The sequence below is a fragment of the Carassius carassius genome, chromosome 38 (genome assembly GCF_963082965.1).
Source record: "Carassius carassius chromosome 38, fCarCar2.1, whole genome shotgun sequence".
Classification (NCBI taxonomy): domain Eukaryota; kingdom Metazoa; phylum Chordata; class Actinopteri; order Cypriniformes; family Cyprinidae; genus Carassius; species Carassius carassius.
Genome location: NC_081792.1, coordinates 8,803,892 through 8,817,965, shown reverse-complemented (window position 1 = coordinate 8,817,965; position 14,074 = coordinate 8,803,892). Strand labels below are relative to the sequence as shown.

At 39.1% G+C, this 14,074-nt stretch overlaps 1 protein-coding gene across 5 annotated transcripts in view; it reads left to right on the top strand.

Moving 5' to 3' along the window:
* LOC132119276 (kinesin-like protein KIF21B) overlaps positions 1-14,074 on the top strand; it is a 79,906-nt gene that overhangs the window by 62,607 nt on the left and 3,225 nt on the right. For 3 of the 5 annotated variants that reach the window (XM_059529101.1, XM_059529104.1, XM_059529100.1), the window contains exons 27-33: positions 967-1,005; positions 6,708-6,844; positions 7,330-7,510; positions 7,615-7,779; positions 7,911-8,028; positions 8,897-9,067; positions 13,281-13,480. In XM_059529101.1, the coding sequence (XP_059385084.1) occupies positions 967-1,005; positions 6,708-6,844; positions 7,330-7,510; positions 7,615-7,779; positions 7,911-8,028; positions 8,897-9,067; positions 13,281-13,480 (1,011 nt within the window). The remainder of the gene's footprint in view (positions 1-966; positions 1,006-6,707; positions 6,845-7,329; positions 7,511-7,614; positions 7,780-7,910; positions 8,029-8,896; positions 9,068-13,280; positions 13,481-14,074) is intronic. The other 2 variants (XM_059529103.1, XM_059529102.1) reach the window with 1 other exon arrangement.

Genomic DNA, 14,074 nt, shown 5'->3' with positions numbered 1-14,074 from the left:
TGCTGTATTAAGGTATTTATTTATTCATTTATTTAAAAACAAGTAAAATCTTACTTTTGAATGATAGTGTAGTTTATTTTTAGTATTTTTAAGTGTAGCATGGGCTTTTAAATGGTAATGGATGTAAATCTGCACAGACATGTTTCCAGAGTTTGACACTTTAGTCATGTTGTAAATCACATAATATTTAAGTTTTATGTGTATGCTGTTGTGTATTTTAACATCTATTCCAAAGCAATGTCTTATAAATGCATTACTATTAAAAGTTTTTTTTTAGTTTTTGACAAACATACATTTACTTAATAATCGATTGCAACTCATAGATATTGATGATAGAGCTTTAAACTATGTCCTACTCTGGTTTCAGGTTTTTCAAAATACTAATTTTAGTTTTAACAACAAAATATTTTCTAAACTATTCCTGTTTGTATATCATTCATATTTCACTGTCTGCACATCAAAAATCATCCAAATTCAAATTAATGCACTTAGTATAACGTGCAAGTGATGATTAGCATGTGCGGCTTTGAATCTCATGTACTTGATATTGTGTCTGTGAATAGTGAGAGCTTAGAGCGCTATAGTGTTTCAATTGCTGCACAAATGAAACAATTGTGTTGATAATTCATCTCACTAAAACGCTAGCCTTTTTTATTGGTCATGAGAGTCTCAAATAAAACAGCTCAAATAACCGAGTGAATTACAGCAACACAAGCTCTGGGAATAAATCACTATGAGGCTTGTCAATATGGTTCAGGTTTGGAGTGGGCTCTTTCTGCTAACATTGTGTCTTACACCAGTAACCTCACCCAATGAATTCTGCATAATCTTCCTGCTAACTCCTCCCCTTTGGTCCAGCCCCGCCCCTGCTCCCGCCTGCTTCCTGGAAGGCTCCTCCCCCTCCCTATCTGTCTTCTACTGACTCTTCCCACCTTCCCCTAACCCAACTGCTGTTCTGCCCTATAGGTCGGATGACAGCGACTCCTCTCTCTCGGAGGTGCTCAGGTAGAGATCTCTGTCTGTCATTCTGTTTCCTGTCGCCTGGTTGCCCCGCCCGGCCACGCCCCCACCGGGTGTGGTCATGGCGTGAGCATGCATGTACCCTTTCAATTTGCATCCTGTGTCGTGAACTGAGAATTGAATGAACCTTATCGACAGACATATTTGAATTGCTTGAACAATCTTGCAGGTTCAGAGGAAGGAAAACCGATTTCCAAATGAAACTTTTGATTTGAATGTACTTGCTTAAATGTCTGCTTATGACACATAATTATTTAATTGAACATTTTCTGCCAAGCTGTTGGGAAGGCCCTATTAAAAATCTTATTTGACGGTTGCAACAGCTGAGAACTAGCATCAAAAGGTGCTGTCCCATTAGCCAACTCTAAACGATTTTGGTCTGGAGTGTCACACCTACCGGCATTTTTGCCAAAATCTCAATGCCTTTTGCCAACAGCCTTTAATATTTTTCTCTGATACCCTGACACAAATTATAGAAAATAACCAGATCTGATAGAGAAGATCTTCAGTAGTCACTCCCAAGTGTGACCAAACAATATTTTCAGGGAGTCCAGAAGTTGTTTTGAGTCGGCGGGCCATAAACTCAGGGTTAACACCCAACTGCTGAGAGACACCCTGTCTTTTGATTCTTCAGCAACTATGCAAATGAAACTTATAAATGAAAATCAGCTGGAAAATTGGCTGGTAAGATGCAGACTGAATTTGTTAACCTGTTTAACAAGTTTTATGTCTTTTTGTCCTTTGAACCACCAGTGATCTAATTCTTGTTTTTCTTGCAAGTTTTCTCTGGTCTCTGTTGTAAAGAATCCCAGAAAATCCAATATAGTGACACTGTGATTTCTCTGTATCCCATTATCCTGACAGCACAATTGCATTTTTCTCATTTCTTTCGAGTTGTTCTCGTTATACCATTAGAAGCTAAAGGCTCTATGATGGAACATGGAGTGCTTGGAACAGTTCAGTCCCAAATTTCCTTTGAGAGACAAATCTGTTTAAGGGAGGAATCACACACAGCTGGCTTAACTTGTTCACCAAGTGAGCAAGCAGTGATAAACTATCCCCGAATGAAACAAAACCGCATGATGATAAACTTCACAATATGATGTCTTAGTATTTCGGCTAAATTGTTTTATCTGGAGCCAGTGTAACCGGGCAGTTTTTTTTTTTTTAGATCAACACCCTCTTTGATCAGCGTAAAGCTGAATGAGTCAGTAGGGAAGGCTTCTTTTCTCTGAGGTCTGCTCTAAATCCCTCCTTGGGAATGTTCAGATAAGGTTCATTCATAACAACTCCCCATTTCCTTTATCCATGAAAAGCACAGAAACTCCATCTCATGACCTCCTCATGCTCGTCTTCTATAAGGAGTAGACTTGGAGAAGAGGCAACAGGATACCCCCCGCCAACTTCACTCCCCCTTTCATGTTTTTCTCAGAGCTTCTGATTTCTTTGCTTTCAACCCAATGGAAGGGTCCAGAACTGTGAGCTCACTACTCATTGGTTATGTTTTGCATGTAAGTTTGGTTTTAGAACATAATTTCTATTTTTTCTTCCAAGTTTGCTGTTGTCAATTGTTGTAACGTTTTGGTTTTTGCACTTGTGTGAAATGGAGTATTTCCTATTTCATGCATTTTTCGTATTGCAGTGCTTGCATGTCAAGTTTCTGGCTGTGGCAGTGTTTATAGACCTATTTTTCATTTATGGCGGTAATGTTCATAGCGCAGCATGGCACTGCACCTGTATTGAGTTTGTTTGATTGAAATAGCAAGCTTTTTCATTAATAACTATTAACACTTTTATAATTTTGTCGGATCAAATGAGCAAAAAATTATGTGTGGAGAAATTATGTGGTGCTCCTCAAACATCACTATTAACCAACTGTGAACAGTTTCTCTTGGTGGACAATAAAGGAAACGAAAAACCACCGCTTCAGTTAAATGCTTTATCATAGTTTGTAAGTTAGTATTCATTGATTGAAGTTCGCACCAACACAAACTACTTAGTAGATACTTATGTTTAAACTTCTCATACGGTTTTGATCACAATCAGTTCCTGTTCGCCGGACCTCCCTAGAGTTCCTCTCACTTTAGAGAGCACAAATGTGCCAACAGCAGCCTCTCGCGTTTCATCTGTCCACAAAGAGCTGGGATGTCCCAGTTTCCTCTTTAATCAGCCATCCTCTTGTCACCTGTGTGTGGCTGTGCCTGCACAGAGGCTTTGACGGCTCCACCATCATTAGGACTTCACAGGCACTGAGCTGGACAGAGGCTGATCCTAGCCCACAGGAGACCAATTTCCCTTCATCCCAAACTCCAGCTTCATTTCTGTCTCGCTCCGCCGGCAGGATGGAGCGTTCCGAGACTGGGCTGGTCGGGAACGCTGTCAGCCTTAAGGGGAAGAGCCTCATTATTTTTTCAGGGGAGGGAAAGCTTGTTTAGCCCTGCCAGGTTGCCAATGTATGTGGGCTAATTGGCAGCCACAACTGGAGTTACAATGCTTTCTTGGCAACACAAAAAAACACAGTTTTTGAAAAGTAATGCCTACTTTTGTTTGATTTTGTTTTTCTTCTGACAGGTTAATTCCACCTGTTTACTCAAAGAAATGACCTCTCCAATTTCCGGAAGGGGTCAGTACTGAGCTAAAAACACCCCCACTGTTGTGACTGACACTAGGGGAAAATAAGACAGAAATAAGTAAGACGAGAGATGAGAGATCAACCCCAAAGTCATTTTACTTGTCTTGGTCCCTCAAGTACAAGACCCTGAGACCTTAAGTTTTATTTTTGTTTTCTGAAGTTCTGGAGCAGTTTATAGACGAACCCCACTTCCATCATAACAACGTGTGTTTAGCACATCTCTCCTGTGATAAAAACCCTCATTTAGCCCGTGGCAGCGGCCCATCATAAATCGGACAAGAAATTCGGCTTGCCAGCTGTCAGTAAACGTTACATCCATTTGCAGTAGGCTCTGTTTTGCTGTTAAAATGGATGTGGAGATTGTGGTTTTCAATTGCACACCAGCTTGTCTGCACTATTGTTGGGAGAAAACAGAAAAAGCTAGTGGATACCATCCGAGGCGAAACATTGTCCGCTCTCCTATGTGATATGAGCAACCATGACAGGTGTCGTGTGATGGTTATGCCAAGCCTGTCAGCCATTAGACAGACCACAAAATGGTGACATCATAACACGAGTTCCAACATGGTTGAGAGCAACGGTTCCTTCCTCGCTTTTGTCTGACTGCGGCTTCAGTGGCTGATGGGTGGTTTGACAGTGTTCATACTGGTGAAAACGAGATTTGAAGTGTCTTTTGGGAGCTGCTGTGCTTCCTAATTGGCACCATCTCGCTCACATACAGGCTGACAAGAGGAAGAAGTGCTGCCCGTCTCCTGCAAAGAGACTTTTAAGCAATTTCTGAGGATATAAATAAGTTTAAAAAGCCCCACGTTGCTCTGCATCCTCAGAAGCGGTAGGCTCATCCCTGCTTGAGTGAGAGAGTTTCAGTTAATCACAAGCACAATGCACAAGCCATATCTACTTTCTGTTCTTGTGCATATCAACTCAGGCTGGATAATGGGCCATGTAGACCAATGGGGCAAAGGACCTCCAAAGAAACAGAACACCAAGGCCCTTGGTGCATACAGCTTAAGTGGTGCATAGAGTGCCTTCTTAATACGAGGGACCCCTAAATACAGGATAAAGATTAGCCATTAAGGACTGCATTGGTGGAGGCAGGGGGCCCCATGAAGACCTGTGCCCAGAGATCCTGACACGCATAATTGTTTTTAATCAAACACATAAAATGGTTTGCCTTGTACTTTCATTACAAAATGTCAGAATTAGTCATAGTTAAATTATGTGTTACTTTTGCCTGGGATAAACTGAAAACAGCACCTAGGTGCCTAACATTTCTGTCAGTTGCAGCCTTTTGATAGAGAGCCGATCATGCTTCTGCCAAACACATGGACATTGAAGTTGTCTTAAAATAGAACTTTCTACGCTACCCTGCAAAGTCAGCAGTGACCAACTGAGCGGCTTTGAAATGCGGATTTTAAGCTTCTGAACCCAAGTTCTCAACTCCCAGAGGACTTTGCTGCAGTTTGCATCAGTCGAACAGGCTTCCCTTTCAAGTGTGCATTTGGCTTGGCTTTGCAGCCAATGTGACATCAACGTCACATGTATCGGCTCTCCTGCTGCCTGGCAGTTGTACACTACGACAGGACATAATTAGCACCTGCTCGATATATGTAGTCTGTTTTATTGTTTTCACTGATGTTCATCTGCCTGGTTCATGGCCGTATCCTGTGTGACTCATGGAGTCCGGAGAGAAAGACAGAGTGGAGGCCTGTCAAATGCAGCTGGAGTCTGATAAATCAAATGAAATATCAGCATGTTGACAATGAACTTGTGGGAGAGCAGCTGGAGGTTGGGGTCCTGAAGTGTGCAAGGTTCAACCGCCGGATCTCACAAAGGAGTGGATGTGAACAATTCAGCCTGCCTATTGAATCATGTCCATCTAGCAGTTCCATTGCCAAAAACTTCTAATGAACTCTCTATTCAGTGCCTGCTATAATACTTAATACTTAGTATATTTAATACTGCTGGCTACCAGTTATTTATATAGTTTTTTTTCCAGTTTGATTCTTGCAAACTAAAAGCTCCATGTATTTGCTTAGCATACCGTTAGAAAAGCATTAGCTTAGCGCTGCATAACATACTAGCTTAGCCCATACCAAGTCTCTTACCCTACAGCATTCTTTACAGCTTTAAAATGCCCCTATTATAGGTTTTGAAAGGTTCATATTTCGTTTTTCGGAATCCCAAACGACAAGTTTTATATGTATGCAATGTCAAAAAACTATTTTGTTGTCTTATAATTTGCGTTTATTTTTACTTATTTGCTCAGTGAGTCCCAAACGATTCGTTATAACGATTAATTTTTCCAAACCCCTACTTTGCGTGACACTAATCTGCGGTGATTGGTCAGATTGGTCACATTTTCATGTCATCATGCCTTTAATGCCTGATAAAGCAGTGTGAGCGCAGTGCTGCTCTGTTTTACAGTGTTACTGGTGAAACCCCTATTTTTACCGCTCCAAAAGGGACACCTAGTGGCAAAGAATAAATTTGCATTTTCATTCTAGACCAAGGAGAAAAGACCAACAAGTGGGCGTGCAGTATGCTAATGTTTCATGTAAATGTCAACATGAAACGGCTTGGGATTCGTTTTAAAAAATGACTCGTTTTAATGATTCAGTCGACTCTTATATATAAGAGTCTATATATACATGGTGCACTTTTAGATTTAAAACTTTGCAGGATGTTTTCATTCACTTAGAGCTGTGTTACACACTGCATGAAAGGTAATTTTCAAAAAATCCATAATAGGGGCACTTTAAATCTGCCATTACTAAAGGCTAATCGGACCCAGGCAATTTTACTTCGCAAACCTGACAATAACCTGTAATTAGGTTAACGGTTTGGGATCATATCAGGAGACCTTCATCCCATTTAGATTTTTTTCCCTTTCTATTCTCCCTCAATCTGTTGTGAAGCATGAAACAGATGGCACACTTTGTATTTGAACACAGAAAAGCTTTGTTGCAACATCCTCCTTTTCACCTGCTTAACTAACCTCAGAGACTTAATCACTTCACAACAGTGTTTTAAAATGCTATGCGTCTTTGTGCAGGGGTGTGATCACTCCCACAGGTGGGCTGAAGGGTGGCAGGACGGCCCCGCTGCAGTGTGTGGCAATGGCCGAGGGACACACAAAACCCGTGCTTTGCCTGGATGCCACAGATGAGCTGCTTTTCACTGGCTCCAAAGGTACAGTTCTTCATTCTGAACCTTTGAGAGGAAAACATAAACACCCATAAGCACACAAACATGAGCCAATTTGAATGACATTTTTTCGAGGTCACAGTTTCAGCATGCTTTATTGAGCTATTCAGCAGCCCACTGCTGTAACTGTGGGCAGCTCAACAGAAATCTTGTACAACTTCATATATTACTCACAGTGCTTCAGTTATTATTAATTTAGACACTGTAAACCTAATTGCATGTTTTGCGATGTTGCATTTAGCACATTATGTTTTTGTGTCTTGTGCAACCTTGTGGACATTGAATAAAAATTTTAACTTTTAATACATTGATAAAATTAAATTCTAAACTTAATTAAATTGAAAGTGTATAACATTTTAAGCAGGTCTAACCTTTTGCCAATTTGCCTAAAGTGCACTTGTTACTTGAGGCTGAAGGATGCATTTGACTGGCATAGAGCATCATAAAAAAATGTAATACCTGTAATTCAGATCGTACCTGCAAGATGTGGAACATGGTGACTGGACAGGAAATCGTGACCCTGAGAGGACATCCTAACAACGTTGTGTCTGTCAAATACTGCAGCAACTCCGGCCTGGTCTTCACAGTTTCTACTTTGTATATCAAAGTTTGGGACATTCGTGATTCTGCCAAGTGTGTCCGGACGTTCACGTGAGTATCTTTTCAATGTATGAAATTAGCATTTAGCCGTAGCATCTGAATGAATCTAGTTTTATGTTTAACATTAAATTTCATTTCAACACGTCCATCTTTAGGTCATCGGGTCAGGTGGTCTCAGGCGATGCCTGTGCTAGTACAACTAATCGCACTATCACTACAGCTCAGGGCGAGTACCAGATCAACCAGATCGCCCTCAATCCCTCTGGATCTGTGCTGTACGCTGCTGCAGGCAACACTGTCCGCACATGGGACCTCAACAGGTGCATAGTTCATTCTTAAGTCGAGTGCAACTGGTATTAGCATTTATAGATGGTCATTTATTGATGAATTAATAAACCTACCAAGTGAAATGGCTGTACAGAGTATATTCTGTTATATTCTGTGTGTGCAGAATGCAGGCCACTGGGAAGCTGACCGGACACACTGGGTCAGTCATGTGTCTTACAGTGGGTTATTCTGGAGGGGGCAAGGATCAGGTGATCACTGGATCCAAAGACCATTACGTTAAGGTACATTTAACCATTTTTCTTTATTTCCCTTTTTTTATAGGTCTCTTTTCTTCATGTAGTCAGCTAGGATACAGATTTGACATTGAGTGCAATGTTGTGCTTATAATTTAAGAAAATATTTACATCAAAAGCAGTTATAGTTTAGAAGTAAATTACCTTGTTTTTGACAATGGTTTAAACAATTGCCACATCTTTGCATATGAAATAAGTATCATGCATGTGATTTATGCATTTGCAGTCAGCTAATCATATGAAAATGTTATGTTTACAATACATTTACTCCATCAAAGTTTCATTTCAACAGCGCTGGGAATGGTAGTTAGCTTTGAATGCATGAATTCTCTAGGAGTTTTGATCAGTGCTGACTCACATACTCTTGTCAATGTTCTCATCATAACCAAAAAAAAAGGCTGACGCAATGCAAATTTGAGTTTCATTATGCAGATTTTGTGAGAGAGCAGAACTGTGCTCAACTAAAGTGATCGACAACTCCAGTGCTTATAAAGAGATATTTCTTTGTTCGTTTTCTGTATATATTTAATCCCAATATCTGTTGTTTTACATGCTACTAATGTGCACATGACTCAATGGCTTGATTTACTGATTTTCCCATGGAGTAAATGATTTTGAGACAGAACGGCTGACCACATAAGTCCTTACATATCAAAACAGTCATACTGCAGTCTTGTGCCAATGTATTCATCTCTAATGCATAATAAAAACCTATAGATAAAAGTTGTTTTGGCAGCTTGGTTTCAATCAAATGTTTTTTTGAACTAACAAGAGAGGTTTGAGTTCTGAAATTTGCAGCATACAGTATGCAGTATATGTCAAAAAACATTCTCAATTCATTACCCCTTTATTGTAGATATTCGATGTTACGGAGGGAACCCAGGGTAACATCGGACCAGCTCATAACTTCGAGCCCCCTCATTACGATGGGATTGAGTGCCTTGCTGTACATGGCAACGTACTGTTCAGTGGTTCCCGTGACAATGGCATTAAGAAATGGGATCTGGGACAGCATGAACTTATTCAGGTAAAAATTCAAGTTTATTCAATTCAAGTTTATTTGTATAGCGCTTTTTACAATACAAATCGTTACAAAGCAACTTTACAGAAAATTATGTTTCTACAATATTTAGTAGTAGCTAGTAGTTTGTGCATGTTTGACAGGATTTTAGAAAAATAAAATTAATAATAATAATAATACAAGACGTAGTCAGCTAGATGATGAACTATCAATATTATTAATTAATAGTAATTATAGGATGCAGTCACACATGTAGCAATAATTGTTAGTTCTGTTTGTTGATTCAAGGTTAGCATCATCTGGGGTCCTCTGAGGGTCAGCATCATCTCTTCTCAGGTGTTCTGGATCCAGACTGGAGCTTGTGTAAATCCTAGTACATCCCGTGGCAAAACATAGAAACAAATAGAGACATCATTAGCATAGCTGCTGATCCAACAAAGTAAAATTGGTTTAACCCAACCTAAAGAATAAAAATGCAGATGCAACTACACTCACAATTTAAGAGATACATTATTCGAATGCTTGGCGAAAGAGATGCGTTTTTAATCTAGATTTAAACAGAGAGAGTGTGTCTGAACCCCGAACATTATCAGGAAGGCTATTCCAGAGTTTGGGAGCCAAATGTGAAAAAGCTCTACCTCCTTTAGTGGACTTTGCTATCCTAGGAACTACCAAAAGTCCAGCGTTTTGTGACCTTAGGGTGCGTGATGGGTTGTAGCGTGGTAGAAGGCTAGTTAGGTACGCAGGAGCTAAACCATTTAGGGCCTTATAGGTAAGTAATGATAATTTGTAACTGATACGGAACTTAATAGGTAGCCAGTGCAGAGACTGTAAAATAGGGGTAATATGATCATATTTTCTTGACCTGGTAAGGACTCTAGCTGCTGCATTTTGGACTACCTGTAGCTTGTTTATTGACGAAGCAGGACAACCACCTAGAAGTCCATTACAATAGTCCAGTCTAGAGGTCATGAAAGCATGAACTAGCTTTTCTGCATCAGAAACAGATAACATGTTTCGTAGCTTGGCAATGTTTCTAAGATGGAAGAATGCGTTTTTTGTAACATTGGAAATATGATTTTCAAAAGACAAATTGCTGTCCAATATAACACCCAGATTTCTGACTGTAGAGGAAGTAACAGTACATCCGTCTAGTTGCAGATTGTAATCTACAAGATTCTGTGTGGTGTTTTTTGGTCCAATAATTAATATCTCTGTCTTATCCGAATTTAATTGGAGAAAATTATTTGTCATCCAATCTTTTACATTTTTAACACACTCTGTTAGCTTAGATAATTGGGAAGTTTCATCTGGTCTCGTTGAAATATATAGCTGAGTATCATCAGCATAACAGTGGAAGCTAATTCCGTATTTTCTAATAATATTACCAAGGGGCAACATGTATATTGAAAATAGAAGGGGACCTAGGACGGATCCTTGTGGCACTCCATATTTTACTGATGATAAATGAGATGACACCCCATTTAAGTAAACAAAATGGTAGCGATCGGACAGGTAGGATCTAAACCATCTTAGAGCCTGCCCTTGAATACCTGTATAGTTTTGTAATCGATCTATGAGTATGTCATGATCTATGGTGTCGAACGCAGCACTAAGATCAAGTAAGACTAGAAATGAGATGCAGCCTTGATCTGACGCAAGAAGCAGGTCATTTGTAATTTTAACAAGTGCAGTTTCTGTGCTATGGTGGGGCCTAAAACCTGACTGAAATTCTTCATACAGATCATTTTTATGCAGGAAGGTGCTCAATTGAGCAGACACAACTTTTTCTAAAATTTTAGACATAAATGGAAGATTTGAAATAGGCCTATAATTTGCCAGTACACTAGGATCTAGTTTTGGTTTCTTAATAAGAGGCTTGATAACCGCCAGCTTGAATGGTTTTGGGACGTGACCTAAAGATAACGACGAGTTAATGATATTGAGAAGCGGTTCTTCGGCTACAGGTAACAGCTCTTTTAGTAATTTAGTGGGTACAGGATCTAATAAACATGTTGTTGGTTTAGATACAGTGATAAGTTTATTTAGCTCTTCCTGTCCTATATTTGTAAAGCACTGCAGTTTATCTTTGGGTGCGATGGATGAAACTGAAGTGTTAGACGCTGTAGAATCTACATTCGCTATTGTATTTCTAATGTTATCTATTTTATCAGTGAAGAAATTCATAAAGTCATTACTATTTAACGTTGGTGGAATATTTGAATCAGGTGGCGTCTGGTAATTTGTTAATTTAGCCACTGTGCTAAATAAAAACCTTGGATTGTTTTGGTTATTTTCAATGAGTTTGTGGATATGCTCTGCCCTAGCAGTTTTTAGAGCCTGTCTATACCTGGACATACTGTTTTTCCATGCAATTTTAAAAACTTCCAAGTTAGTTTTTCTCCATTTGCGTTCAAGACTACGAGTTACTTTCTTGAGAGAGTGAGTATTACTGTTATACCATGGCACAGTACGTTTTTCTCTAACCTTTTTCAATTTGATGGGGGCAACAGCTTCTAATGTATTAGAGAAAATAGTGCCCATGTTGCCAGTAATTTCGTCTAATTCATGTTTATTTTTGGGTACAAATAGCAGTTGAGATAGATCAGGCAGGTTATTTGCGAATCTGTCTTTGGTGGCTGGAACAATAGTTCTGCCCAGACGGTAACGCTGAGACATATAGTTAATATCAGTTATACGCAGCATGCACGATACAAGGAAATGGTCTGTAATATCATCACATTGGGGTACAATATCTATAGCAGTAAGATCGATTCCATGCGATATAATTAGATCTAGTGTATGATTAAAACGATGAGTGGGCCCGGTGACATTTTGCTTGACTCCAAAGGAGTTTATTAGGTCAGTAAACGCAAGTCCTAATGTATCATTTGCATTATCAACGTGAATATTAAAATCTCCCATGATTAGCGCCTTATCAACTGTAACTAGAAGGTCTGAGAGGAAATCTGCAAATTCTTTTAGGAATTCTGTATACGGCCCTGGTGGTCTATACACAGTAGCCAGAGCAAGAGATACATTAGATTTCTTTTGCATGTCTGACAGTGTAACATTTAGCAGAAGTATTTCAAAAGAGTTAAACCTGTATCCTGTTTTCTGGGTAACATTGAGAATATCACTATATATTGTTGCAACACCTCCTCCACGACCAGTCTGACGGGGCTCATGCTTATAACAGTAGTTTGGTGGAGTAGACTCATTTAGAAAAATGAAAAGATTGAGAAGATTAATACTGCATGTAAGCATCTTTTAGTCTTTTGTTAATGTATGATGTCATAATGTCACATGGTGGATGGGGGAAGAAGGTTCACATAAACTAGAACTAAAAGGTCAAAAATAATGGAAGACTATTATAAAATGATGTAAAAATGCGTTTAACAAAATGAGTCTCCTGCATATCAAGGAAATATGAATTATTCATACCACAGGTATATTTTATTATAATAGTCATAATTTTAGCACATTTTGATGCTGAAATCCAAAATCAAGCACATATATCCCCAGGAAAATCAATGTGTGATGATGAATGGAGATCTTATAGCTGTAAACATTTCCAGTTTTTTTTGTCAGTTGTAGGTGAAAGACTTCTTGATTTAATTCTTGATTTGATATCAATCTTTATTTTCATTATGCAGATTTATTCTATGAAATGCATATATCTGGGTTCAGTCAGATCACAGCTGTATGTGCACATCCAAATCTTTATATTTTAAGTGACTGACAGCAGACGCTATCTCTCTCCCTCAAAAGGAAGACGTTTATATCCCAGTGCAGTTAGCAATGTATTAACAGCAAGTTTATCTAAACACACTTTGCTTACTTGCCTGCAATCTTGGATTGCACAACTTGCCAAAATAATGTGCTTTGGTTGCTCTCTTTTATGAGAATTTTCATCTGCTTCCCTACAGGCCTGTTGGCGAGATCAGCAGCAGAACTTGGTAGAAATGTTTAGAGCTTCATGAATGTCTTATTTCTTTCATAGGATATATCTTTTCATTATGTTTTTCAATTTAAATTGGACTTGTTTGTCGAACTCATTTGTAGTTTTGTTATTACTGGTGCTTTACTACTAAGTTTTGCTTATAGTAAGGGTTAGAGGTACACACTATTTGTTCCACAGATAAGACTGACACCGAAAATGGTGCAGTTTGTAGATCGGAGGTGTTCTAAAACTAGAACGATGCTTGTTTCTCCGCAGCAAATCCCAAACGCACACAAGGATTGGGTGTGTGCTCTGGCGTTTGTTCCCGGGCGGCCCATGCTCCTCAGCGCCTGCCGGGGGGGGATGCTCAAGGTGTGGAACGTGGACAACTTCACGCCCATCGGAGAGATTAAGGGTCATGACAGCCCTATCAATGCCATCTGCACTAATTCCAAACAGATCTTTACCGCCTCCAGGTACGTGCATCAGAAATAATAAATTACTAGTGATGCATGATTCATGGGGAAATTATTTGGTTCCATCTTTATTTAAATTTTTTCTTAATGTACAGGTTTGCAAATCAGGCTGGACAGTTTGTTTGTGTGTGTGAGTGTGTGTGTGTGTATGTATATATATATATATATATATATATATATATATATATATAGGATAGCTTAAAGTTGCAGTGAAATTGAAGTAGAGGCAGATCGTTTCTTCCATATTATGAGTTGAATATGAGTGCAAAGGCTTATCAAAAACAAAGTAAATAAATACAATATTGGTTAATGACTTGGATCTATGCATTGATTGCTGGTTGAATTCTGAGTTGTGGGCATTGCAATCAAAAACTGCAGATGAACAGAAGTTTGCAGGTGCGACCATTAAGCAGACTAAATGATTGAAGTCCTGCATACGTCACAAAAATGAAACCTATACAATTATGGTAGGAGTTAAAAACTCAACTGGAACACGCAGATATGCAAAAATGCTATAAATGCATCAATTCATCTTAATCGAACAGTGGTAATAAATGGCTGTATTTGCCACATGAATGTATGATGTAAAAGAAA